This window comes from Carassius carassius, chromosome 33 (genome assembly GCF_963082965.1).
Source record: "Carassius carassius chromosome 33, fCarCar2.1, whole genome shotgun sequence".
In the NCBI taxonomy this organism is placed as follows: Eukaryota; Metazoa; Chordata; class Actinopteri; order Cypriniformes; family Cyprinidae; genus Carassius; species Carassius carassius.
The window spans coordinates 13838601-13865687 of record NC_081787.1 but is presented as its reverse complement, the minus strand read 5'-3'; the positions used below and the strand labels follow the sequence as shown (position 1 = coordinate 13865687).

Genomic DNA, 27087 nt, shown 5'->3' with positions numbered 1-27087 from the left:
GGGCTACTTGAACTGAGACAGCACCACAATATCAAATCAGGCAGCTGCAATAAACAAAAAAAGCAAAAAGGCGCAGCTCGACTTCATAGAAGCATCTTTTGTGAACTCTGCGTGCCGTGTTGAGGGTTTCTGTACACCGCCATGGCGCGATTTCTGTAGAACAGTGTTGTATGATTTGTTTTTGAATCTCGGTTTTGTAAGACGCCGCTGGCGACTGTTTATATTGTGTTTTTGTCCGGATCTCAACAGCTCATTTCTACCAGTTTCCCTGGTTAGTCTGCTTATCCACGCTTTATTCGTTATTCACGTGTGTGGTGTTTGATCAAAGGTGTTACAACCTCAAAACCTGGTGTTTAAATGCTTTAATCGATCCGTCTTGCAGAGACTTGAGCTGATCTGCTGCTGTTAAGGATGTCGTCTCTCGGTCAAACGCAAAGAAGCGCGGTTCAGGATCCCGGAGCAGATATTCACAATCAAGAAAACATGCTTTCACGACTACGAGGCGCAGCAAAGAACAGAATTGAAAATCGGGAGAATGTCAACCCTAAACCAGGCAACAGGACCGTCCTGGGCGCGCTGGAGAACAATCAGCGCAGACCGCCTGTACTGCGCGCCGCTAAACAGGTCAGAGCCGCACACGGACATCAACATGTGCTCCTGTTACAGACCGATTACACCAGCTCAACTGTAGCACGAATAAGAATTTGGTTTTAATAATCAGTGTGTTTTGCTTTTAAAATGACTAATTAATAATACTGATTAGATGAACTGGACGTTGCTTTAGTTAAACCAGTCGAAGTGCTCACAGGCTTGTCACTTTGAATCACGAGTATAAATATAAATCTCGTTCCCCACAGGGTCAAACTGCATTGAACGTTATGGCGCCACAAGTTAAGATGAAATGCAGTGTTAAATGCGGGCGCACACATTCCCTCGCAATGAGGAGACCGCCATTTTACAACCCATTCACTGCTAGCACAGTAAACCGGGTTGGTTGGTTAAAGGGGTAGTTCACCGAAAACGAGTTGATGTATTGCTAAAAGTTTGTGACATGAGGCTGTCATTCTGCCTAGCATTTGGTTCTATATGAGAATTCATGAAGTTTTGGTACATTTCCCTTTCTGGCCAGCTGTCCCTTTAATATGACAACAGGTGCAGATCTACTAGTACGAGTTAACCTTTGACCTTTTTGTTTGAAATGGTACAGTTTTTATGGAATGGGGTTGAATTTACACCAATTTTAATTCAACGTGATTCACCACACCATGAAGATCTGGTTTAAAATGCTCGCACCAAAAATGTACACATACACACATATATATGCGTGTATGTTATTCCACCCCAAAGTGAAAGTTGTCATTCATCACTTACCCCCATGTTGTTCCAAACCCGTAAAAGCTTAATTTGTCTTTAAAAGACAATATAAGATATTTTGGATTAAAACTGGGAGGCTTGTGACTATCCCATATACTGCAAAGTAAAACACCCTTTCAAGGTTACGAAATGACAAGTGTACTTTTTTGTATGCGAAGAAAACAATGACTTTAGTCGACAATTCATCTCCACATCACCTCATCACATCTGCTGAACGCAAGCAGCTTTTGCTCTTCTGTGTCAGCCGTGACTCAAGTATGTCGTATACATACAGGTAATGTGTATTTACGCTTTGATCTGAACAAAAACGGTGCATCTGTGCAGCGCCACTGATACAGAAGAGCGTTTTTGTTATTAATGACCACTTTCATTTTGGGTTGGAGTATCCCTTTAAGCGAACATGTTACAAAGCACTTGTGTGCTTTCCTGAAGCTCAGACGGTTCTCAGGACACGGCAAGATTGTGGGTTAAATTCCCAGTGAAATAAACATGCACAAGTTTCTTCAGATAACGCATGTGATGGAAGCATACATGTAACTACTCTGAGTATAGGTGCTTAACTTTAAAAAAAAAAAAAAAAAACCTATTTCAGGTCAGTGCTGCTGCCTTAAAGCGTCAAACTGACTCAGACATGAGAATTGTATTATACATTTGTATGCTTATTCCACATCAAAGAGTGTTTGAGAGATACTTTGCATGTAGTTGTGACTTTTTAAATTAGTCAATTTCAATTAAACAAAAACCTAACCAGTATTTCTGACCACTCAAAGTTGAAATGGGTCAAATTGACCGGTTACATAAGGAAGATACTGCAAAAAGGGTCTGTAATTACCTATAGTGTATAGGACTGTTTTCCCCAGCACTCTAATCCAGTTTTCTGTTTCAGGTCTCTGGGCCCCAAATAACTGCATGCAAATCTGAAGAACATGGCAGTTTTGGAGAGAAGCCCTACACCAGGCCACCTGCTTTTCAGATCCATGTGGATGAGCCTGATGGTGCATGCTCCAAGAAACAGTGTACCCAAAGAGCAACCATGGCTTGCTCCCCTCTCACACTAAATCCCACTGTGACCCGCCTAAGACAGCCCCTCGCCACTATCGATCTGCCAGTGGAGGCCAGTTTTGGTAAGCGAAACTACTTGAGTTAAATGCAATGCCCATGTTGTCTTCCATTGCACTTTATAGAAAACATGAAATAAACATTGTACGACTCTTTAATATTTAGATTCTCCAATGGATATGTCAATAATTGATAGTGAGGAGAGGCCCACAAATGTCAATGAGGTCTCGGATTATGCAGCAGAAATACACGCACACTTGCGGGAGATGGAGGTGAGGATGTTGAATGTGTTAAATTCTCAATTTTAAGCTCCTCTTTTAATGATGCTTGTTCTCTACTTCATGGCTCTCTTTTTTTTTTTAAATGCAGATCAAGTCAAAACCAAAAGCAGGTTACATGAAGAAACAGCCCGACATCACAAACAGCATGCGAGCCATTCTGGTGGACTGGTTGGTGGAGGTGGGAGAGGAGTACAAGCTCCAGAATGAGACCCTCTACCTGGCCGTGAACTACATTGATCGCTTCTTGTCTTCCATGTCTGTCCTGAGAGGAAAACTACAGCTGGTGGGCACAGCTGCTATGCTCTTGGCTTCGTGAGTATCTTTTGCATTGGAGCCTCAGGCTGCACAACCTTACCCCTCCTCGTTCTGCATGTTCACACGTCTCTGCTTCACTGTAGGAAGTTTGAGGAGATCTACCCCCCGGAGGTAGCAGAATTTGTTTACATCACTGATGACACCTACACAAAAAAACAAGTGTTGAGAATGGAGCATCTGGTGCTGACGGTTCTCTCGTTTGATCTTGCTGCTCCAACAATCAATCAGTTCCTCACCCAGTATTTCTTGCACCAGCCTGTGAGCAGCAAAGTAGAGAGCTTATCAATGGTGAGAACGTTTCCTGCAAGACCTTTGCATTGTGTGGTGTTTCCTCGTTATCACAAACTGTAACACTGTTTTTTTTAATCCAGTTTCTTGGTGAGCTGAGCTTGATCGATTGTGACCCATTCCTGAAGTACCTCCCATCTCAAACTGCTGCTGCAGCTTTCATTCTGGCCAACCACACAATTGCAGGAGGATCATGGGTAAGTTTGCACGATCAACTTGTGCAAAAACAAGGGTGCTGCCCGTTATTTGAACATTATGCTGTCATAATTAGAATGGCCAACTAACAGGTAGCCCAGGAATGGTCCATGTTTTCAGCATCAAATTGGTGTTTGATAGGGTTCACTCTTGCTCTTTCCTCATAACGCTCTCTCTTGCAGTCAAAGGCATTTGTTGAGATGACTGGCTACACTCTGGAGGATCTTATGCCGTGCATTCAGGATCTACATCAGACCTACCTCGGTGCTGCTCAGCACACACAGCAGGCAGTTAGGGAGAAATACAAGGGCTCAAAGTAAGTTCACTTGCTCTACACGCTCAACGGCGTTGTTGGCAATGGCTAACTTTTTTTTTTGTTTCTCTCTCTCTTTCCTCTTTCCCTCCAGGTACCATGAAGTCTCTCTCATTGAGCCTCCAGAGAAGCTGATGCTGAACTAACCAGCCCATCAATATTGTTCATTTGTTCCATACCTCCATGGGAATTGTGCACACACCTTTTGATGCTTTATTTCCATTACTCCAATAACTGAAGCCATAGCCTCAATTTTGGGGGAATGGTGAGATCTTGGTGAATTTTTATTTTTTTCAGTCCTTCAGGATTGAGCCCTTTTTTTGTTTTATGCTTGATACAGATATTTGTACAGTAGGTAATCAAGCATTGTTTTAACATTTTCAGTGTCCATTTTCATGAAAAACTCCAGCAATGCACTTTATCCTCTTTTACACTGTTAAGTGACCCCTTTTATATCTTAATAAAAGTGCTGCTGGCCTTTAATTTACTCTGTTCATGTCATATTTCTATTGTTTGGTTGAGGTGGGAGGAGATAAACTGGAGTTATATGGTCTGCATAAAGTTACAAGATGGACACTTGCATTTAATCACTCTTGCTTCATTTATTGAAATGAGGTGCTTTATCATTGCTTCTTAGGTCAACTTTGTTCAGATCAAAAATGGGCAAGTGGTCCTCCCCTACAGTCACTTAAATGCTGGCTGGATTTAAACAAACTTTTAAATTGGGGACTAAATGAGTACTATGCAAGGTTGTTCTCGTGGTCAAATTAAACTTGGCTTCATAATGTAAATGGTGCGTTGTTAAAAAGTGGTTACTTATCCTGGCAGTTGTTTACTGTAAGCACTGGTGAGGGGATAACTACAGAATTAAGAGTTATTACGGTTTTCTCTTTCCATCTTTTCTCTTGTAAAGTCATAGTATTGCAGAAAACAATTGCTGCCACAAATGGCAATGCACATGTAAGTTATGATTTTAATACAGCATGATCTAAGTGTGGATTTCATGTAGTACATTAAACATTTAATTAAAACTTAAGCAAATTCATTAAGCGGCAATCTTCCACTAGTCCGCTATCGCATGGTTATGTGCTATGAACCGGTCAAAACGTACTATATTATGGGACACAACCGCTGTATCAAATTTCAAGAGGTTCTGTGGACCTGTTTAATGGGCACTTGATCATTTATCCCAGAGGAAACCTCTTTTTCTAGAAACTTCATGCGTTTGTATCCCTGCTAATTAACCATATCTTATTGTCGAAATTGAGCAAAATAAATTATAGTAACATCTTAACTATTGCCAGAACATTAACATTTGGTATAGGAGAAAAAAAATCCATTTAAAATCACTTACGTCTTAGTATTTTAAATTATTAGTGCAACATATCGGTTCTACGTTCAGCAAAACTGTTAAGAGCTTTAAAATCTAAGACCATAAGTGGTAGATACAGTTTTAACACATTTTATTAATTTACACAGACCATAGTTCTAAACCGAGGCAATAAATATAGGGACAAGCAAATAATTGAAATACTCTGAAATTCAGTTACAACATGCCCTGAACATAAATCACATAGAGCCCTATACTCAACTGTTCTTTGCCTTCTATGTAATCAATGAGAATCACCGAATATTTGACAAAACCTAAATCATCTGTTCACATGAAAAAGGCATCAAGTTATATATGAAAAGTCCTGAACTCATGGCATTCAGATCATTGTCAACTACTGGGAAAGGCTCAGAGCAAGGTACATTAAGATTTTCAAGGTAATCCAGTACAACAATAAAAAAAAAAAAAAAAATCTTGGCAAGAACATTAAAAAAAAATGGAATCAAACAAGCCTACCGACAGCTGATATTTGATTTCTCAGTATGGTATGATTTCATTAGAAAGACAAGCTAGTAAGAGCTCTATCTATTTACCCTAGCAGTTAAGATCAAACATCTCAAGGGCTCCTCTCTACCCCCTGAAAATCAACATGAACATAAAAGCTCTAATGACCTATAAACGGTTCTACCCCCTTAGCGGACAACTGTCCACAGAGATACATCATCTTGCTGTTTTGTTTTTGGATGTAGTCTGTCAGATTGATAGTCTCTCCAAACATACGCAGCGCAGTCCTCCATGCAGAAGAGGACCTCCACCTCTGAGTTATCAGAACTGGCCATCTTGTTTGTAAGTCAATCTTGAAACTGTCCCAATCTGTGAACTGTGTGTAGTAGTTTGTGTATGTTAGACACCGGTGGGAGCAAGGCGGCTAATAAAGGCAATGCTGTTGAGGCACATCCTCCTGAAGAAGGCCGGACAGCTGGGCTTCATCACAAAATGCTCCAGTAAAATCCTCAGTTCCGTGAACAGAGTCCTGACAGGACAAAAACACAAACATCACAGTAAGACTGTGAACAATGATACTGGGCTCAGGTCATACACACACACACAATATATAATTATAGTATACATTTACAAACTGCTGAGCTTCTAATGGTCTCCAATAATTCATTTGTCATGGAAATGAGAACAACATGCAGATCCCCATATTTTGGGTAAAGTGTGCACATGTACATATAACACTACTCAGTGTGTACATAAGATACAAGATTCTTACCGACAGTATGGGTTACGTCTTGAGGAATAGCGCAGAGTGAGAAACCTGTAGTAGATGAATGGCTGAAGCAAGCTGCCCTGACCACTGCGAATCACAAAAGCACACATCGTCATCTTAATACAAGAAACATAGCATGGCTTTAATCATGCTTTTTACCAGCACCAAACTACTACTTTATTAACCCTATAAAGCCTACTGTATCATATTTGATACATAAATTTCTACGGCTAAATTATTAGAATTTTGCTTAAAATCCCTACTCAACTACTATTTCTGTCATTTGATTATTCTTTTTAGCAACAATCAAACGTTTTTTTTTGTTTTCTTTGAAATCTTTAATGATTTTTATGAAGTTAAACATATTTTATATTAGTATTATTTCCAGATGAACACTTACTGGATGAAAGTGGTTTAGGTTTACCTAACTATCCATGTTAAAATGTGAATAACAAATGTGAAAAATCAGGATTTTGAGGAAAGTTTATTTGTACATCCCTCAATCATCATTGTATTGTATTGAATTATAGATTTGTCCTAACAATCAAAAGTACAGAGCTTTGATCAGAAAACTAAGCATTTAAATATAATATCACTAAGACTAAGGGAGATTGACAAGTGATATTTTTATGCATTTTATGTTAGAAGGCTGATACACTATCACAAAGATCTTTTTTGATTTACATCACTACAGTAAAACTGGGGTGCTTTTCCTACTTGTGTATGAGCTCCATATTTTCCTTTATCATACTATATATGAACCATAAAAGCCTGATATAACAAGCAAAGGTTTTTATTTTCTTTTTAGATTTTACTATATTTTTCTGACTATTATCAAAGTCCCTTTAAGGCAAGTCATGTCACTTGGAGGCCATCTTTGAAACGCTTCTCGGGCATGCCAGTGCAACTCCTATCTCTTTGAAATGCTTAAGATTAAATTTCATATTTGAAATCAACAATGAAATCTGACAACAACTGTATCAAATGTGTTTTGTTTTTTTTACGCAAATAAATGTTAAAAAAGCGTATTTTTCAGGCTCGACCAGCCATTGCGCATTCGCAGTCTTGAGCGCATGTCTCAAAGATGCTGATTGTTTCTATAACAACTGGGACTTCTAACGGCAACTGCAGCCGTGGGGCTTTTGAGTTTTGCATTTTTCCCCATTCAAAACTATACACGTATTGGGTATTCTTTTGTCTTTAATTTTATTATTTAATGGGTTAGTTCACAGAAAAATGAAAATTATGCCATTAATGACTACAGTTGTTCCGATTCCGATACTAGTATCGGAAATATCACAGATACCACAAAAATTTCTGGCATCGGCTGAACAGGAACCCATATACGGATCCGATACCATTTTCTTAAACAACACCTAGTTATAACCGCTAGCTTTGACTAACCGCTGCACGGTTCTTCTTCAGTGCTCAGAATGCATTGCAAACACAGGAAGTTGTGCTGTGTTGCCTGTTTAAATCAGTGAAGAAGAAATGAAAACGTGTTAGCAGCACTGATCTATATATGACTGGATCGCTCATCGCGTTCTAAACTGCCAACAGACAGTGAAGCCACTTCTATATTATCGATCAGTGGTTAGCAGTATGTCCGCTGTTTAGCAGTATTTCAGACTGGACCAACCAGACAGTAAAACGGCGACTAGTGATGCCACAAGTACTGCCACTTCACTACCAAGTCGGTGCTGAAAATTTTAAAATGTGATGATACCGGCGTCTCTGTAGTACCGGTAGTAAGTTACTGACTCCCGAGTATATTCGTTACCCGCAGCTGCGTTCAGTCGCTTCCATGTTAGTCTAAACGCAGGGCTCCAGACTGTAGCCGAATATATACTAGTGTCTGTGAATATTAAACTGCCAAATACTATTTAAATATTACTCCTGCAAATTCTACATCTCTGTGAGTGACGGGCGCAGATGCGTGGGAGCTCGTTGTTTTGAAGTCTCTGCCGTGTGTCACTATATGAGGACACGAATGCATAAACAGTCACTTCATGAGAATTTACCGTTTCATTTGAGAAAACGGTCATATCATAAACACAGACACTCAAAGATCTTCATGGCAACCCATCAAAATAAATGTTCGGTTTAACGTGAGTAAATTGACAATATATTAAGCTACTGTTGTAGCCTACAGTAGATTTAGCTATGTCTCTATGTAGTAATAATAATACGTCTCTATTAATAATAATAATTATGCCTAGACGGTTGCTTGTTTTTTACTTGTTTTGTTGTAAAGAGATTATCTGATTAATATATCATTTTTTATATTCCTAGACTTATTTGTTGCAGTTTTTTATACAGTTATATTGTAAAACTAAAATACCTTTAGTTTGCGGTTTTAGATTTTTGGCTGAACTAGATGTTTCGGTGAACTAACCCTTTAAGGATGTAACAAATCAATCAGCTCACAATGAAATATGATGCACAAAACTGATTTCATGATATGATTCTTTTCACTTTTATCTAAACAAAATGAGATCGAAGACAAATTATAAATGAAAAGGTGTCAATTGTATTACTTTATAACACTTCTTTGTGCAACTGAAATATGTAAAATAATAAAACTAAATAAACAAGCCCCAAATCAAATAAATAAAGAATACAAATAAAACAAATGTCTTTATATAAACAAACTAAAGACTTTGCCTGTGCTCTTTCCATTTAAAATCCGCTTGTTAAGCCTAACGTCACATAGCAGCGCCTCCGTGTCCAAACGCTCTATCAGTTACCACTATAAAACAACAAAAGGTGCTAATATAAACTCAAAATGTGATAGAATACTAGGGAAAAAGTTATAATCTTAACCTTTAACTCCATACCGAAGTCCCAGATAGCCAGACAATGAAAATATAAATATAAAAACAAATATATAAAAATTATTTGTGTTTGGTACGCTGTGAGCATGGAGACTGTAGTGTATACCGTAAGTTTGAAAGCGTTTAGCTTAAATTATTAATATGAATAAACAGTGCTCATAAACGGCTGCTGAGGTCGTATTCTCAAGTGAAGCGAGTTGAGGCTTGGACCCGGAAACAGCGCTTCTTGCTGTTTGCTTATGGAACAGCGTTGCCCTGGTTACCAGTGTAAACAAAGCAGTGCTGCGCTTAAAGGCCCCATGAAATTAAAATGATAGTTTTTTGGCTTTTAGTATGAATATTTTAGCCTTAAGTGTATCTATAAGCTAGTGTGCTCCAAAACGATGACAAAATTTGAAGATAAGCATTCAAAACTTACGGTCTCTCACTTACAGCAATATAGATCAATGATTTTGATGACATCAGCCTGCACTTCAGTTTCTCATCAGATTTTCTGTCCAATCAAATGCTCTCTAGAATCTGAAGTGTCCCGCCCCCCACACTATAAAAAGACGCTGAAGCTGAAATCGGTCACTTGTTCACAGATGTAGTATTTTCTGTATGCTGAATGGCACGTAGTGCACTATATAGGGGATAGGAAACGATTAAGACAGTGTAAGGCCCAATCCCAATTCTACCCCTTTCCCCTACCCCTCCATTTCGCACGTTCACGTGAAGGGGTAGGGGTGTCTCGATTCTCTTTTGGTTGGAGGGGAAAGGGTAAGGGCCAGATAGCCCTTCAAACGAAGATTTTTTGGGACCACACTTCAAAGAAGGGGTATGAATTATCTCGGAAACATGGCTGCTACAGCGAACAAAAAGACACATAAATGTAAGCTTTTTTTGGCATAAATAAAGATTTAAATGAAAAGTAATCATTTGTTTTATGTTACATTCAATTGTGAGTTCATATTAATGGTCATTTTACTCAAAGAAATGTAAAAAAAAAAAAAATAATCGCAAATATTTGCTAACGTCATGTCATTACAGATTGCATGATAGTGCCACGGCATATGTCTGATCAGGGCGATAACTGTCGTAGATATTGATGGGGGCTAATCCCCCTATTAATTAGAAATCGCTAAACCATTTTCTCAAATTTTGCCTATTCGAGAGAGGGGGAAGGGGAAGGGGTATAAAATAGAATTTGGATTGGGCCTAAATATGCTTTCTCATTGGCCAAATGAAGTCTTTGTGTGATGTGAATCGCAGCAGTACAGACAGACTGCTTCGGTCCAGAGACAGGATATCACAGTTCGGATCATGCGTGAGGCTGTGCAGACCACAAAACGTATCGAATCCATTTGAATTCTACAATTACGTCAACACTAGGGGTGGAACAGTGCAACTTTTTCACGGTTTGGTTTGTATCACGGTTTTAGGGTCATAGTTTCTGTACAATTCGGTCACTATACTTTCATATAAAAATAAAGAAAATAAGAATATTCTAACTACAAGCAACAGCACAAATAAATACAATATAGTAAAGATACAAATAAAATAAACTGATTTTCATGGATTTTTTTTAGTTTAGTCTATCATTACTTTTAAGGTACAGAAATTAAAAAAAAAATTAAAGGTTAATCTTTTTTAAAGGTACAAAAGCTATTCAATCAAGAGCAGTGAGTGATTTCTTTGTTGCTGATGTTTGATACAGTACGTTCAGCTGATTGAATAGCTTGAATAACGTACTGTATCAGTGCACTGTGCTATAGGATACTTATCAAGACTGGCATTTTGACAAAATTTTTGTGTGAATTTGTCCATTCAAACACAATACTTTAGACAAAGCTTAATATTTGCGCTTGTTCTGAGATGCAGAATTGCATGCTTTGGATGAACGCACACATATATCTTCTAACTGCTCACATCGTCTGGCTCTTAAATGTTTAAAACTGGAAAAGCATTTTTTGTTTAAACACATATCAATGTGTGCTGTTCAGGTCTCACCTGTATGCGCGCTATCAGCACCCAGGTTCAGAATGTCTGCTCGTATTCCAGCATAAGGGCATTCGCATTGATCAAGAGTGAATGGTTTGTCCATGTTTTTTTTCCCTTTTTTTTTTTTTTTTCTTGTTCTCTCATTGCTGTTGTTGTAATGTACTGGGAAGCCAGAATGTGCATCCATCAACAGAAACATACATTAGCCAAACCCTGTTTTTTTTTTCACATGTAAGAAACCATATTACAGATGTGTTGTCTGGTTTAAGTTGAGGAGGGGCCGGATGTAAAACCCGCTCCAACATTTAGAATTTGGACTGCAATACCTAGTTCAAACACTCGGTGTCAATCCTACATACAGCTCCTTTAACATCTCAGCTGACTTGAATCGTCACATATTTGTATCCGTGTTCAACCGCCTCAAGGTGCATTGTTACATCCCTACTATTGTTTCATATTTCAGGATTTACAGGGTTGAAAAAAAGATTTTACACTGGACAAAACAGCTGAACGTCAGTTCTGACCTGAAGAGCAAGAAGACTGTAGCTGGCATCAAGAAGATCTCATTGCAAGCAACAAACTTTAGGATGTTCTGCTGATTGGCTGTGAGCTTGTTCAAAAAGTTCCTCACAAACATAAGACTGTCTGGACCAATGGTCTGAAAGCAGATGAAACAGAGACAAAATTGAGGATGGAATTATGGCAAATACACATCTGAGCGATATAAATGAGAAGGACAGAGACTTACATCAAGTACTTTTTTAGTGTAGGTGGTGGCGTGGAGAAGTGAGAAGAGAAACACTGGAAAAATGCTCACTGAGAACAAAAGTCAAGGCTGCATAAAGACAATATAATGCCATAACACAACAAAATACCCCCGCCCCCCAAGATTTTTCTAAATGAAGGGGTCTTTGAGAAAGGATACTTGTGATAGGGTAGGAGTTGACTAGGATGAGGGAGTAGAGGAGATAGTGGCAGCTGTCCTCCTGTAAGGCCTGGGCCAGGAAGGCTCTGCTCAGCTGAAAGTGAGGAAGTCTCTGGTGCAAACGCAGAGCGCTGGTCAAGGCGTTTGCCAGCAATGCTCTCTGATAGAAGTTATTAGCTGCTTGAGGCCTGGACAAGAAAAAAAATCAATTATTCTTCTTCCAATCATTCACTTAAAAAAATAAAAATCTGTGAGTATGGACATGTCCTTCCTTACTACCCTAAATAGTCCTCATCATACTAATGTGATGCCACAACTACACTATCGTTAACTTCTAATGTGCTGGCGTCAATCTGACCCACACTGAATTTTCTAATTGCTTGAAATACTGGTTAAACTTTCTTCTTGATTGTTGTGACTTTTTTCTCAATTAAGGTAACGAATGTGCATGAAAGGTTTCAACATAGAGATGTGTTTTGGAAAGGCAAATTGTTACATCTTTTGTGTTCAAATATGAAATTCATGAGAACTTATGAAATTTGAGACTCAAAGTTCACCTGAAATTGAGACGTCTTTTGAATCATGCCAGATAAAATCCATTTTAAACATTCATTTTTAGTTCACCCAAAAATAAAAATTAGGCTGCGTTTTACTTTATTTTTGTAAGAAAAATATCCAACAGTTACATTGAAGCAGCTCCAGGGGGATGACGTACACAACAAATAGCAAATTTTTTATTGTTTTCTCGAAACGTCATAGAATTTCCACACCGGGTGATGACATGACTGTGGCTTCAAATAATTTTTGCCCGCATCACGTATGTTGTCATGCGTTGATGTCATCACATTGCGATCGATTCGTGAGATTGGCCAAGTGTAGGGACTACTGATCGAGTCATAAAATGTGATAATCGGCCGATTGATCGGAGCATCCCTAGTTTTTTTTTTTTTGCATAGTGCCAATTTTTGGCAAATGGAAACCAAAGTGCCAACCAACCTTAACACAAAAGTGGCACCCAGTTTTTGAACAAAACAGGATGGTAAAAAAACTTGTGAACGTGCCTTGTAAAAGAACATGACTCACCCAAGCAGTGGCAGAATGAACATTATGGAGCAGTAGACGGTGAACAGCCGTGACAGCCACATAGCCGTTTCCAGCTTATTATTCAAGAGGAATTGCTGCAATACATTAATATGATCATGAGTAAAGGTTATAACGAACATTCTGAAATAAAAAGATTTAAAAAGCTCCAAAACATAAAAATTACATAAAAGATAAAAAAAAACTATACACATACACACACACACACACACACACACACACAAACACACATATATTATATATACATCCTGGGACACAACCATAGACTTTTGTGACATTATATTTTAGTGAATTTCTCTGAGACCATGCATGCCACATTAAGTTTGAGTTATTTTCGGAGATAACAAATGTTTGAAGGTTTGATCATAAACACTCCTTGTGCTGAGTCTTTAAATATGACTGATATTGACAGAATTATTAAACTTAGGTAAATATTGTGTTTTATAATTATTACAATTTGGCTAATTTTCAAATTGTTTGTCATAAACATCTCAGAAAAATGTTATGGGGTTTCAAATCAGAATATGACCAAGGTATAATTTTCAAGGTACAATCTTCTGTAGAGGACACCAGGACAATTACCAAATGTTACCAAAATATTACCAAATGTTAGAATTACTTTGTCACTTTGACAATGTGCCAGTGAAAAGAGTAAAGAGAAAAGAACGATCCAACCGCAAGTCAGCGCATGTGATTATCCGCTCGTGTGTGATGTGCTCTGTGACGTACCATAAATCAGCGGTTTTCAACTCCAGCCCCCCCCCCCACCGTTCTGCATATTTGGCATGTTTCTCTTATCTTACACACCTGATTTAGATAACCAGCTCGTTAGAAGAGAGCTACGTGAATGAACTGTGTTCCGATTGACATGATCCCTACACAGGGTTCACTGCTTCCTACAACCTGAGCAGGGTAAATCCGTTGAAGTTTACTTCACTTTGGTACATTAATTCACAGATTTCCGCTGTGCTGCAGCCTGCAGCGTCTTCACACACACAGATGAAACTTACTAGAGAAGTGTGACATAACATACCTCTGTAAATAAAGACAATTTAAATTCTCATCTTGCACACTTTAATACCCTTTGAATGGAATACACGCTTGCTTCGAACTGGAATAATCATGGTGAATATCCGGTGATGTCCACTTCACAGGGCACTTATAGTCAAATAGAACAAATGTCTGAAGTGATAAGAGAAACATATAACATATGCAGAGCGGGGGGCGCGTTAACCTTTACCTTTAAATTCACTAGTCATTATGAATTTGAATTACCTTGACTTTTGAGATTTTCTAAAATAATTTTCTCCTATTATTTCTTAACACATAATATGTCAAAGACAAGTTTGTACATGCAGTTTTTGCATCTTTTCTGCAAAGATATTAAACAAGTGATTTGTTTAACATTTAAATCATGTTGACAACTTCATGTGTGTTGCACTTGGAATAGAATTAGAACTAGAGGGTTATTAAAGAAAAAGTAACTTGAATCATGTAGTTACATTTTCAAGGTGACTAAATTCAAATCTTTAAAAAAAAATAGAGAATCAGTCAAACATTGAGAAAATTTGAGATTTTACTTTTTTGCAAAATTGCCCAACCCTAATGTGACAATTCAAATCGGTTGCAGCGAAAGATTCCATTTGCCAGTAGGAATGGCACCTCCATTTATAGTGATATCACAGGGAAATCAAGAAAACAAGTATTTCTCATGCATTTTTATTTGCAATGTTGTTTGTGATTTACTTTTTGATCAGTGTGCAGAACTTTGCCCAAGCAATAATAAAAGGACACCTTTTCATTTATAATTTGTCTTAAATTAATTTTGTTGAAATATATATATACATGCCTTTTCATGTATATTTCATGTATATCATGTATACATACTGGTAAAAAAAAAATTATAGCCTGAAAAGTAAGTCACTTTTGATAAAATGCATAAATGTAAATATATTTATTTATTTTGAATAACTTAGTCCTGGTGTCCTCTACAAAGGACATAGAATTACAATAATAACAATAATAATAATCTTCAAAAAAAAATTCTCCATTTGTTTCTTATGCTCCAAACAATGCAATGGCATAAAAAGAACAAAAACAAATTCACCAAAAAAAAATTTGGTTCTCAGGAAACATACATCATTAGGTCATTGTTTAGCACTTAAAAGAAGCTTATCAAACCTAAAAGGTCATGGCACTTACCATAGGTCCAGTCTGAGGCTGAGGAGGTGGACTCCTTTGCTCTGTGTCTGCCATCTTTCAAATATTCCCAGGCTCTATTTCTTGAGAGAAATAAAAATAAGCTTGCACGCAGAACATACACAACACATATACATGCAAACGGGCTTATTATTAACTCTAGGGTCGAGGAAAGGGACAAAGTGACTTCAGTTAGTCTTTTTAAACCCTGAAACCGTTCTTAAGCAGTTAGTGATTTTGTAGTTTACCAGGTGTGGGGGTGGGCAAAACACAAGCACATTAGCTCTTACTAGCTCTATGCTTATTAATTATGCTTATCTAAACATGAAGCTTTCTAACAACAATTTGTTGAGAAAAAAAAACTTGTATTGTTTCACCAAGGTACTACTACAAATCAGTAGAAATACATTCATAATGTCCATTCAAAGCAGAACTACAGTTTTCAACGTAAATCCTGACTATCTAGTCATGACATATGAAAATCAACCGGCAACAATTACAGATTTGCAAATATATTACTGTATGTCACACCTGTGAAGCGTCGCCTATTAATTGCAGAGGAATTAAATCGGGATAATCTAGAACACTCTCCAGTAACGTTACGTTACTACCCAGAGGAGCTAACCATGTAGCCGACAAGCTAACTCTTCACACAGCCACTGACAGCATCCACTGACAGCCCTGAAATACCCGCAACTTCTGCGCATATTTACATTACCATCAATGTCATATGTAATGTATTAATACCTGCGATATATTGTTGAGTATCACGTTTCGTGAGAAGGTAAGAATTGGCGTTATTTTCCCAGCTTAAGGCGCACGCGCTTCACTCCGTAATAACCGTAGACTGTGGTTATAACCATAGGTTATAACGCACGAGAAGTTGGTCAGCTGAGTCGACCTCGCGACCTCTGTGTGAATTTCCGAAATCTCGCGATGTCTCGGCCCACGTGATTTGCTAAAACAATTTTATTGGCGCGCTATGGTTTTCAATTGTCAGTGTGTTGTTTTTTGCGGTTTCATTATTTCAGATAATCTGCCTCAATAATATTTCACATATTATCCATAATAAATTAAACAGATACATATATAAATAATAATCATGATCAGGGCCCGTATTCACAAAACATTTTTTAAGGCTAAAAGTAGCTCTTTACTCGCCGATTTAGGAGAACATCTTAAAAAAAGGATTCCTAATTTTTTTTTTAATCTAAATGTATTTCACAAAGCATTTTAGCGGTAAAACTAGCTCCTAAATCTGTGAAACGTTTGTGAAGAGGACTCCTAAATCACTAACACCAAGCCACAAACTATCCTAAAATGGCTGTTGCCAGCAATCTGCCTCGGAACGTAAACATTTTAGAAATATTTGACGATAGTGAGATTTTATAAAGGTATCACCTTCGGTGTTGAAAGTTATCTCAGCTCTAAATTTTCCTTTGATTATATCCTTGTTTTCGTAACAAGACGTAACAGCTGTTCTTGCATCCAGTTTGGTTTTCTTTTACGTTTGCATGTTTTACTATCGGCAATGATTATTCTACTGTTAATTAAAAGGCTGTTCAAATGCATATTCACTAATTATGAGAAGCATACGTGTAAAAGGATGACAATTAGCTGAACACATATTGTTAAATTAACTACACTTAGCCTGCATTTTAAAATCTTTATTTGAATGTGGCAACAATTTTATTTTTAAACATTTATATTTACTTTAAAATATTGATATGAATAAATCTCTGACAGAGACTATCAGCCAATCACTGTGGGCATAGTTAGTAACCCCGCACTTAACCTTAGCTTAAGACTTCTCTCTATTCCTTGTTTATTTAAAGTTTGTCTCAGCAGCTTTGTGAATAGGTTTTAAGAGAAAAACTTTTACTGCTATTTAAGAGAACTCTTAGAGGTAAGATAAAGTTTTTTGAATACGTGCCCAGAACTGTCCTCTCTTTCATCACAAGCACTGTAAACATCCACATAGCAGCCACTCAGAACACGTTCAAGCGCCTCTTAACATTTTCTTTAAGACATTTTAAAAAGGGTTTGCCGCATTTAAAAATGTTGACACTCTCACACTCTCACACGGACGCAAAAAAAAAAAAAATCACGTGCTGACATTAATGAAAGAGTATGTCGCTTTCCCACATACTCGGACAATCAGACACAGTCAGACAGTCACTGTGGAAATGCTCGAGTCAGTGCTGCGCGGTAATTTGCGCAAACCTGTAGAGCTCCACGAGTTTGTAGCGATGCACGTGCGACCATACTTACAATCCAGTGATTTCGACACAAACAGGAGAGACAAAATTGGATAAACGACAGCCTTCATTGAATTTTCTCATGTCATAACGACAAAAGGTCAGAAGTTAGTTTTTATTCGCTAAGACTGTTTTGACTGGACTGGTTTCAGTGTCGAGCATGGCACGATTTTGTTGTTGATTTAAAACACAATTATATATTTATAATTTCCATGCGAGTGCATGAAGATCCGCGTGCACGGTCCCGACCCTTAACAGGTGTCTGTTGTCTGCACAGCCGCACGGAAAAACGGCAGCATTACATTTTTTTAGAGCTTTTCACATTTTACAATGCTTTACATTTGTTTCTGAGCATGTCTGAGTATGTCATCGTTTGTCACAGATGTTGACGTTCGAGACGCTTCTGTTGAAAGAGCTCCAAAAACAGCAGAGCAGGGCAGAGTTCTGTGACATTGTGCTGCAGACCCGAGGTTTGACATAGAATGTCCATCCTCTGCTCATTAATCAGTCTTTCTCCATCTTCCATTATGTTTACTGTACTTTCTCCTCCCCTAGATGTGTCTGTGCCTGTGCACAGCTGTGTGTTGTCTGCCTTCAGTCCTTGGCTCTGTGGCGCTCTGTCAGCCATGCCATCCCCCCGGAGTGGACAGAGGAGGCTGATTGAAGTCCAAGCTGTGGAGGCCTGTACGCTGCTCAGTCTGGTCAGTCTGCTGTACTCAGGTCAGCTGAACGAGGACAAAGAGGAAGTCCTATCGGCAGCCTGCAAACTAGGCATCGACATACCTCAGCAAGTAGCAAAGAGGCCGGCAACTGAGCGAAACACACAGACGGAGTGCGTGAAAGAGGTGGCGGAGAGAGAGTGTCAAACTGAGACGGTCCCTTCTGAACGTCAAAACCCCAAAGAGACCATTGAAAGTGTTCACTTGATTGGCACGTCATCATGGAGGACCGATCAGGGGCTCTGCACGTACACGGATGGCTCTGATATCACCCTGGCCACACTACAAAACGTCCAGGTTAATCCAGAGAACATGCCTTCCTTTCAAGTCATGGATGTGGTCCCTGAAACCGCTATATATCCCACAGCGAGTGGACCGGCCTGCTTGCCCCAGGTCTACGAATGTCCCCCTTCAGCTTCATTCCAACAGCCTCCAACCCCACTGCCACCTCACCCTTACCCTTCTCAAAGTACAAATGTGGAGACATTGTCCAATGAAGGCCTGCCACCTTTGGGGCGTGTTTCAGAGGGTGAGGAGTGTGTTTTAGAAGCATTTGCACGGTTTGAGAACAATATCCCAGGTTATATCAATTACTTTCTTGACACCAACATTGCACAGGGTGCAGTACAGAGGGATCAGAGTCAGAGAGGAATGAGAGGGGACATCAAAACTGAAGGAAGGGCGGCGAGGGTGCGGAGGGCCGGGGCACGCGGAGGATTTGCTCTGAAGGGAGAAGGGTTGAGTATTTGTAAAAGAGAGCAAAACATGAATAGGTGTGGACGAGTGGCAAGGTCGGCCTGGATGGGGCAAGGTGGGGGTAGAACTGGCAGGATGCTAGACACCAGACAAATGTTCAAGAATCATGAGAGGCTTAAACGGAGACGACAAGGCAGAGGAGCGACGAAAGAGGAAGGAGAGAGAGGCAGGTCTTCATCAAGGGGGAGACCCAGGCAGAGACAGACAGGGAGCAGAGGCAGATTGGTAGAACCAGTGCAACAGGTAGGTGTCTCACGACATCTTCAGATGAGGAGGTGTGACATTAAATAAAAATAAAAGTTTTTTGTTATTTTACTTGTGTTTAAATGATGATTTAAATGGGTCATATCATGAGCGATCTAATTTTCCATGATCTTTTTTTTTTGGAAAATGAGCTTAAGAAGTGTTGCTTTGGATAAAACATCAAAACATACTTTAACTTGGAATACATCCTCTCAAAATGGAAAAGTCCATTAAGTGATACTAAAAGGTCTTGTTCTGAACTTCTGCAATGTCAGAAAAATGAATGCACTGATGCATGACACGTACAGGACAAAGAAATATTTAAAATATAAAAAATACACTACCATTTATAAGTTTGGTGTCAGCAAGTCCACCAAGAATGGATTAAATTGAACAAAAAGGACATTTATAATGTTACAAAAGATTTATATTAATAAATGCTCTTCTTTTGAACTTTTAAATAATCAGTAAAAACCATGTTTATGGTTTTCACAAAAATATTAAGCAGCACAATTGTTTTCAGCATTGATAATAATGAGACATGTTACATGAGCACCAAATGATTTCTGAAGGATCTTGTGACACTAAAGACTGAAGTAAAGGCTGTTAGAAATTCAGCTTTGGCATCATAGGAATAAATTAATATTTGATAATATAATAAAATGGAAAACAGTTATTTTAAATAAATCAATAATAAATAATATTTCACTGTAGTTTAAAAAAAAAAATGCAGCCTTGATGAGCCAAAAAAAACTTCATATTCATATTCATACTTAAATGTTAAATAAAAAAATATTAACTAGTTGATATGACCCCTTCAAATTATAAATGCAACTAAGCAGTTACTCTGTTCTCTGAATTACAACACTCTCTTCTTCTGTAGAAAACAGCTCCACCTCGAAGAGGGCGAAGAGGTCGCCCCCGCAAACATCCCTTGCCCGAACCAGATGTTTCCCAAAATTTCAGTGGAATTTCACCCCCTGATCAAAAAACCATGAACCCTTCTGCTCCATCCCTGATGCACACCGCAGCTCTCCCAGCAGCCAATCAGAGCGGCCTCGCTCAGCCAATGGACTGGCTTATAGATGACGTCATTGCGCAGCTCCCATTTATTCCCAACAATCAAAATGGAATAACAACTACTGCTACTGTAGATTCCAACATGGATCATCCAAGAACACAGTCCTCAGTTAAGCTTACGGATCTAGGTATAACCCAGCCACAGTCTGAAGGTGAGCTGTCTGACATACTTGATAGTTTTCTGAGAACGTTTGAACAACATGTTAGTGTATGCGATTCAGACATTCAAGATGGGATGGTGCCCAACATAACAGATGGAACCCAGACCTGTGGACAGTCCTCACAGAATTACACAGTCCACACACACACATCAAATGCACATGCCACTTCTATGACCACAACAACACAGGGATCAAAAGCCTCATTATCCAAGAACAGACCACGAGGATCATCTGCCCGTAGACCACAGAAGCCATCATGTTTTTGTCAGGTGTCAGGTGTGGAAATGGAGAAATCAACAGGACAGCACAGTGAACAGAGGCTGAAATATGGCAGGATGACCAGAAGCCAGAGTAGGAAGAGGAAGCTGGATGTTATTGAAGAATTGCCTAGGAGAGACGAGCTTCTAGCCAAACGGAAGAAAAAACGGGAAAAAGAACAATTAGAGAAGATGAGGGTAGAGGCTTTGCTACCAAAAAAGAGAAAGAAAACTAGCAGGCTGCATAGTGAAGAAAAGTGCACCGGCAGCACAGCTGACTCGAGCTGCAGTGTTACGAGTGCATTAAGGAAAGTCATAAACCCAGCTAGTGGCCACAATGTGAAGAATGCCACACAAACAACAAAGATATTACAGAAGACTTTGGATCGGTCAAAATCTTCAGAGTTGCATGCTCACACCGAGTCCAGTCTTGTTAAACAGAAACAAGTGGGACGTCCTAAAAGAGACACAACTAAATCTCTTCTAGAAGGAAGTACGTTAAAGGTGCAGTGCATTACAGAGAGTTCACGACCCAAGCAATCAGACACAAAGAATAAATCCACTGGGTCCCGTCCAGCTCTTTCTGCTTTTGAGATAATGAAAAAGATCTTGGGAAATCAGCAGAAAAGAGAGGAAGAGCAAAAAGGAGAAGATAACAGAATGTGGACTCTGGAAAAACAGAAAGTAAAGGAGAGCTTGACAAATGCACAAGTACGTGGAGCTGAGGTGAAAATGACTGAGAATAAAGAGAAGAATGCTAGAATCAGGGATGAGGGGCACAATAATAGCAGAATAAACCAAAAAGATGAGGAAACAAGTGGGAGGATGAAGGAGGCTGCCATTCAGAAGAACATTCTTCTTCAGCAGAATCTGCCATCAGCTGATGGTAAGAGCTCAAAATAATTCAATTCTTTGCCAGTATTAGAGATTTGGATATTTAATTGGTAATGCTTATTTCCATATATTTTACATGTAGATTACCTTTGCTGCCATCTAGTGTTCACTTAAAACACCTTTAAAAGATAAAAACAACTTTTGTAATCTTTACATCCAACTTTTAATATAGAAAAGTTTGATGCCTTGTAGCAGTGTTATTTTAATATTTATATACAGTTATAGTATTTATAATTTACACTTTTTTCATTTTTCAATTAAAATACATTTTTCTGTGTACCTTTTGTAAATTTGTGTATCTTTATTTCAGTTTTACCTTTATTTATTTTAGTACTTAAGCTTGTTTTATTTCAAGATGTTGCTTAAGTTTTTCATCTAATATATATCTTTTATTTCAGCTATATTTTGATTAACCAAAATCTTAAGCTTTAGTTAACTGTGACAACCCTGACTATTTAAATAACTGATTTTCGAATTTAGACAAGAAAGTATAGATTTAACAGACTAACAATTAGATATTGGTCATTTATTTGTTATTAGCAGTAACATGAAAATTACGATCAGCTTTTATTAATACTTCTCTGTTGTAATTAATATTCATTCACAGATGGCACCATGTCTAAAGGAGAGAGGCTGATGGAGGACAGCTACAGCAATGGAAGATTTGAGACCGCTGACTCTCTCAATGATTCTCCTTTGCAAAGATGCAGCACAGAAGGCCTCATGCTTAAAAACACGACAGACATGCCTTTTGTGTCACATGCACTAGTCCCCACCATACCTCTAGAGAAACTCGGAAACACACAAGGGTCAGTAGCCAGTTCAGAAGAGGATGAGGAGGTTGATGTTGTGGAGGTATCTAGTTCTTTGTCTGAGTCCTTCCCTGTGCTGCCAATCACTGCCGATATTGTGCTCAGCACCGAGGAGGAGGACAGTGATGAAGACGATGAGATTGATGTGATAAGTTTAGGATCTAATTAAGCATGTAGTAATTTCTGTTACTGTTTAGCTTCAGAGTTCTTCATGTGTGTTGGTGCATATTTGAAATACTTTTCAAAGTACCTTTTCCCTGTGTATAATTCAACCAAGAGTTCACATGCGTGACCGTTGGCAGTATTTGCTCTTTCGACTTTGGTGGCTTCAGTTTCAGGCATCAGAAATTTTTATACATTTGAGTTCTGAATGTTAAAGTTGTTTATTTGTGTCACAATCGTGTCTTATCATAATTAGTGAGACTGCTGTTAATGCACACTGAGTTTTCTTGTCATTTGCCATCTTTTGTAGCCATGTTCAGAATTAAAAGACATGGATCCAACCTTGGTTGTTCTTGTGTTCAGATATGGGGATCTGCATTTTCAAAGGGAAATAGCAAAACTCGCTAAAAATAATCTTGGGTAACACTTTACAATAAGGTCTCATTTGCTAAAATGAGTTAATGCATAAGATAACATGCACTAACAATGAGCAATGTGTTTCACACCATTTATTAAGATTTGTTAATGTTTATAAAAATGCTGGTTAAAAATGGTTGGTCACTTGTGAACTATATTATCAGTTGGACGTATAAGTACATCCTGTACACTGACATAAAGGTATATATATTATATAGCAAATCTGAACTGCTTGATTGGATGCATTGATTGAAAATATTAACTTTATTATCACTCAAATAAATGTAGATAAGGAATGAAGATATAAAAAATATTAACAGTGATTTTCTGTAAAGCTGACTTTGAATCAACAAAGATTCACAGCTTCTCTATTTCTGTTGACTGTCTTATAACAATAACCACACAAAAATTGCACAGATTTCAACATGAACATATAAGAAACTCATCAGATTTGCTTTAATTAGAAGTATCAGCAGTGATTTATTATGAATATAAGGAAAAAATCATGTGTAATATATATCTTAAACTAGTCATTAAATGTCATTATTTTTAATACATTGGATTATGGATTGGTTCCAATGAAATGAATGTACTCTGTGTATCCCACATCCTGACACACAATAACTGCACAGAACTGAGTCACTGAAGTGAACACAAATTTATTTATTAAGTATTTATTTGTCTGATGTTTTTGTTCTGAGCTCTCAGCCAGTCCCCCTCCGGGGATATGGCCTAACTTAGCTTTGGTTTGCATCAGTTGTGTTGAGCACCTCGGGAGGGTGTTGTTAAGCACCTGACATTAGTCATAGTCAGAAATGTGATTGGCACCCTCATGTAAAATATGATGGTATGTGTGCCATGTGTGTTCCTAGCAACAAAAAGACACTCATTAGGAAAAACTGTGTGAGTGTGTGTATGTGTAAAGTGTGTTTGTCGGGCGGCAGGGTGATCAGTGAAGTGTCCCCTGAGCCTGAGGTGAGCCTGAGCTCTTAGTGCTGGATTCTGCGGATGGACTGGATCTGAGGGGTCTGGCTGTGGGAACCCCAGTTTCTCCAGTGCTGAAAGTCTCCGCTGTGCCTTTCACACTCCATGATGTACTGCTTTCCCCTGTATCCTGGGAACTCGTAACACACAAAACTACACACATAGATGGCGAAACGAGTGTTAGGTACTTCTGTGCCAATAGGAGAACATTAAAATACAGAGAAGAGACTCACGCGCCACACTGCACATGCATGGAGCCCACTTCAGGACCACACCATCCCATGGCCTGCAGAGAGGGGTAGTCATCACACAGCTCCACACTGCGCCCCAGGAAGTTCTCCCTCTCGAAGATGGTCATGCGACTGCTCTGGTGGGACTGAGGGGAGAGCGAGAGAGATTAACCCTGAATATCCACATATTCAAGAGATTATATCAGTGCTGTTGTTGTTAAATAAAACTATTTAAAACATTTCTGTTAATTAAATTAAAGCTGAAATAGAAGAATATGTAAAATAAAGATAAAAAAACTAAATGAAAAACTTGAAATGTTGCCTCTGCAACTAAATGAAATAAAATAAGTTAAAATACCAAAATTACTAATTATAGTACTGAAATAAAAATAAAGCTAAATAGACATATTAACTGAAAGATAAAACACATACACAAAATATCTACCAGTATACTATCCATTAAGAATATCCAATGTTACCTGAATACATACAGTATGCATTCATAAAGCAATATATACCATATATATGTTTAGGTAGATGTCTATATTTTTATGGGCTGCTATACATAAGCTGTCCGCCATATTGGAATGGTCACATCCAGTCTGTGAACAATCGAGAACAGGTTGCCTGTATGTCTGCAACTCTTTATGAATATCTTTATCTGCAATAGACTTCAGCAGATTATTTTGGTAAACTACCAAAAAACAAGATGCAATTGTTCGCTAATATTACATTTAAAAGCTGTAATACTGAGTTAATATATATTAGAAACACAAACCACCACATTTTTACCTGTGAAAGTTTATGCAGTTTTTTGAGGAATTTAAATCTCTGCATTTTTTACAACCAGAGGCTGCTGTTGTGGTATCTCATTGACTGACAAAACTCATTGAGTTTTATTGTGAGATGGTGAACATGTAGACAGTGTCAAATGTGGTATCTACCTTTACATATATTATCTATGATATAAAGTATATAGCTAATCTCAACTGTTGACCTATTAGGGCTGCTATGTTGAGATCCCATGACCACTCCAATGCAACTTGCTTTTTAATTTTAAATCTTGTTATGGAGACTTCACTTGTTGAATAAATATTACATATTAGCCAGCACAAAATACTGTATTCCTTTACCATTTCTAGTATATGAAAGGAAATGAAGAACTCACAGCACAGTAAACAGGTCTAAAAGACATGAGTCTCTCCACATGGTAGGACAGGTTTCCACTGTAGGAATCCCAGTGAGGATACTCTCCTCTCTCCAGGATGAACTGCTGTCCCTGGAAGTCGTGGTGCTCATAACCCACCCAGCTATTGAGAGAGAGAACATCCAGTAAAACATGGGCAAACATTACTGGCTGAAAGCTCCCTAGAGCATACTGTATGGAAGCACACATTCTGTAACTCACGCGCCACTCTCAACGCGAATAGAACGGATGTTGTCGAAGCCACACTCCTGGATGTTGCAGCATTCTGAAGTGAATTCCTGACATTTTCCCTGGAAGTGTTCCTGCTCAAATACAGTCACCTAGCACAGCAAAAGCACACAGGTTAAGTGTGTGGTGTGATTTTTTATTTATTTTTGAAAGTGTTTTCCTGTGATATACATGAAAAAGTTCCTTAAAAATAATGACTTAAATGAAAATGTAGTTTGTATGCCAGATTAAGGTGAAACCATATTCTATTGATCTGTTTCATTAATAACATTTGTGTGTGTGCGTGTGTGTGTGTGTGTGTGTGTGTGTTTAATGGCATTTTACCTTGAAGAAAGGGGCAATCCCCATGCCATAGTTCATCATGGGCATCATCATGGCGGATCGATTGAACCTATACATCTTTATCTAAAAAAATAAAAATTAAATAAAATAAAAAAATAAAAGACCATAATAAATATCAGTGATATTAGTTGCAAATTTTGAAATTAAGTTAAATAAATAACACTTAAATGTTAGTAATGAACAAAACAAACCAAGGTAAACTGTTCTTTATCATTGTTAAAGATGTGAAAAAGTTACTTAAATAATAATAGATATATACTAAAGTAGCTATTTTAATAATAAAATGTAGTACAACTGTTAGATTTATATGAATCATAAACCACTCACATAATGTGGCCATATGATGTTTGTAAAGTAGGCCATAATAAATGTATAATTGTGCCATGAGCTCCGTGAGATGTAATTTGGGATCTTACCGTTTTAGTCACTGAGCTCGAGTGTGGCACGCGCCTTAACGCCGGTTTCGCGTGGAGCTTTGAGAGAACCTGGCGCTTCGGTTTTATACCGCCCGCCGCGTGCGCGCACCCGCTATTGTGCGCGCGGGGAGCGTGAAGCGCGTTCTGGTGGGCTCGCGGGACAGACCACAGGGTCGCCAGCTCAGCATATACTATAGAAGTGCCACATGGGTGTTGTGAGCACATTCACTGGCAAGTGCAGTGCAGTGTTTTGGGTGAAAGGGCACACAAAGGGTTTGCTCCCAGTATGATCGCGCAGGTCAGCACTCCTGCTCACAATGCGCGCCAAATACTGGGATTAGCTGAGTGAACTTGCTCCAGCTGAGTGTGGGTTTGAAATGAACTGAAGTATCTGAGCTGCTATGGCTGCAGTGAAAAAAGTTACATTTTCAAAGTTCCCATTTTTGATGCAAGG

At 38.4% G+C, this 27087-nt stretch overlaps 4 protein-coding genes across 7 annotated transcripts; 2 read left to right on the top strand and 2 right to left on the bottom strand.

Annotated features, from left to right (window-relative positions):
• The first annotated feature begins 15 nt into the window (after positions 1–15).
• Positions 16–4308, top strand: LOC132113785 (cyclin-A2-like). 3 transcript variants are annotated; one of them, XR_009425205.1, is made up of 10 exons: positions 20–271; positions 383–624; positions 2261–2498; positions 2599–2705; positions 2803–3026; positions 3113–3317; positions 3401–3514; positions 3695–3828; positions 3920–4090; positions 4131–4308. XR_009425205.1 is itself a non-coding variant. In XM_059521775.1 (9 exons), exons 2-9 carry the CDS (start codon positions 412–414, stop codon positions 3969–3971), a joined length of 1287 nt encoding a protein of 428 aa, XP_059377758.1. In that variant the 5' UTR covers positions 20–271; positions 383–411; the 3' UTR covers positions 3972–4308. The 3 variants fall into 3 exon arrangements, 2 of the variants coding, with proteins under 2 accessions (XP_059377759.1, XP_059377758.1); XM_059521775.1 differs by having other exon boundaries at positions 3920–4308; XM_059521776.1 differs by lacking the exon at positions 3401–3514 and having other exon boundaries at positions 16–271; positions 3920–4308.
• A 969-nt stretch (positions 4309–5277) lies between these two features.
• On the bottom strand, positions 5278–16391 carry LOC132113793 (transmembrane protein 33-like). 2 transcript variants are annotated; one of them, XR_009425209.1, is made up of 9 exons: positions 16215–16391; positions 15471–15550; positions 13251–13345; positions 12168–12355; positions 11991–12058; positions 11767–11900; positions 6432–6515; positions 5811–6188; positions 5278–5749 (listed from the first exon to the last, which is right to left on the bottom strand). XR_009425209.1 is itself a non-coding variant. In XM_059521794.1 (8 exons), the coding sequence occupies exons 2-8, from the start codon at positions 15522–15524 to the stop codon at positions 6059–6061; spliced, it is 753 nt and encodes a 250-aa protein (XP_059377777.1). In that variant the 5' UTR covers positions 15525–15550; positions 16215–16391; the 3' UTR covers positions 5278–6058. The 2 variants fall into 2 exon arrangements, 1 of the variants encoding a protein (XP_059377777.1); XM_059521794.1 differs by having other exon boundaries at positions 5278–6188.
• A 1212-nt stretch (positions 16392–17603) lies between these two features.
• LOC132113784 (uncharacterized) lies at positions 17604–23150 on the top strand. The gene is made up of 5 exons (XM_059521774.1): positions 17604–17825; positions 18108–18195; positions 18281–19443; positions 20327–21827; positions 22443–23150. The coding sequence occupies exons 2-5, from the start codon at positions 18108–18110 to the stop codon at positions 22814–22816; spliced, it is 3126 nt and encodes a 1041-aa protein (XP_059377757.1). The 5' UTR covers positions 17604–17825; the 3' UTR covers positions 22817–23150.
• A 786-nt stretch (positions 23151–23936) lies between these two features.
• LOC132114247 (beta-crystallin A1-like) lies at positions 23937–26882 on the bottom strand. Its single transcript, XM_059522356.1, has 6 exons — positions 26634–26882; positions 26200–26280; positions 25849–25967; positions 25609–25750; positions 24444–24586; positions 23937–24363 (listed from the first exon to the last, which is right to left on the bottom strand). The coding sequence occupies exons 1-6, from the start codon at positions 26856–26858 to the stop codon at positions 24216–24218; spliced, it is 858 nt and encodes a 285-aa protein (XP_059378339.1). The 5' UTR covers positions 26859–26882; the 3' UTR covers positions 23937–24215.
• Between the last annotated feature and the right edge of the window lie 205 nt (positions 26883–27087).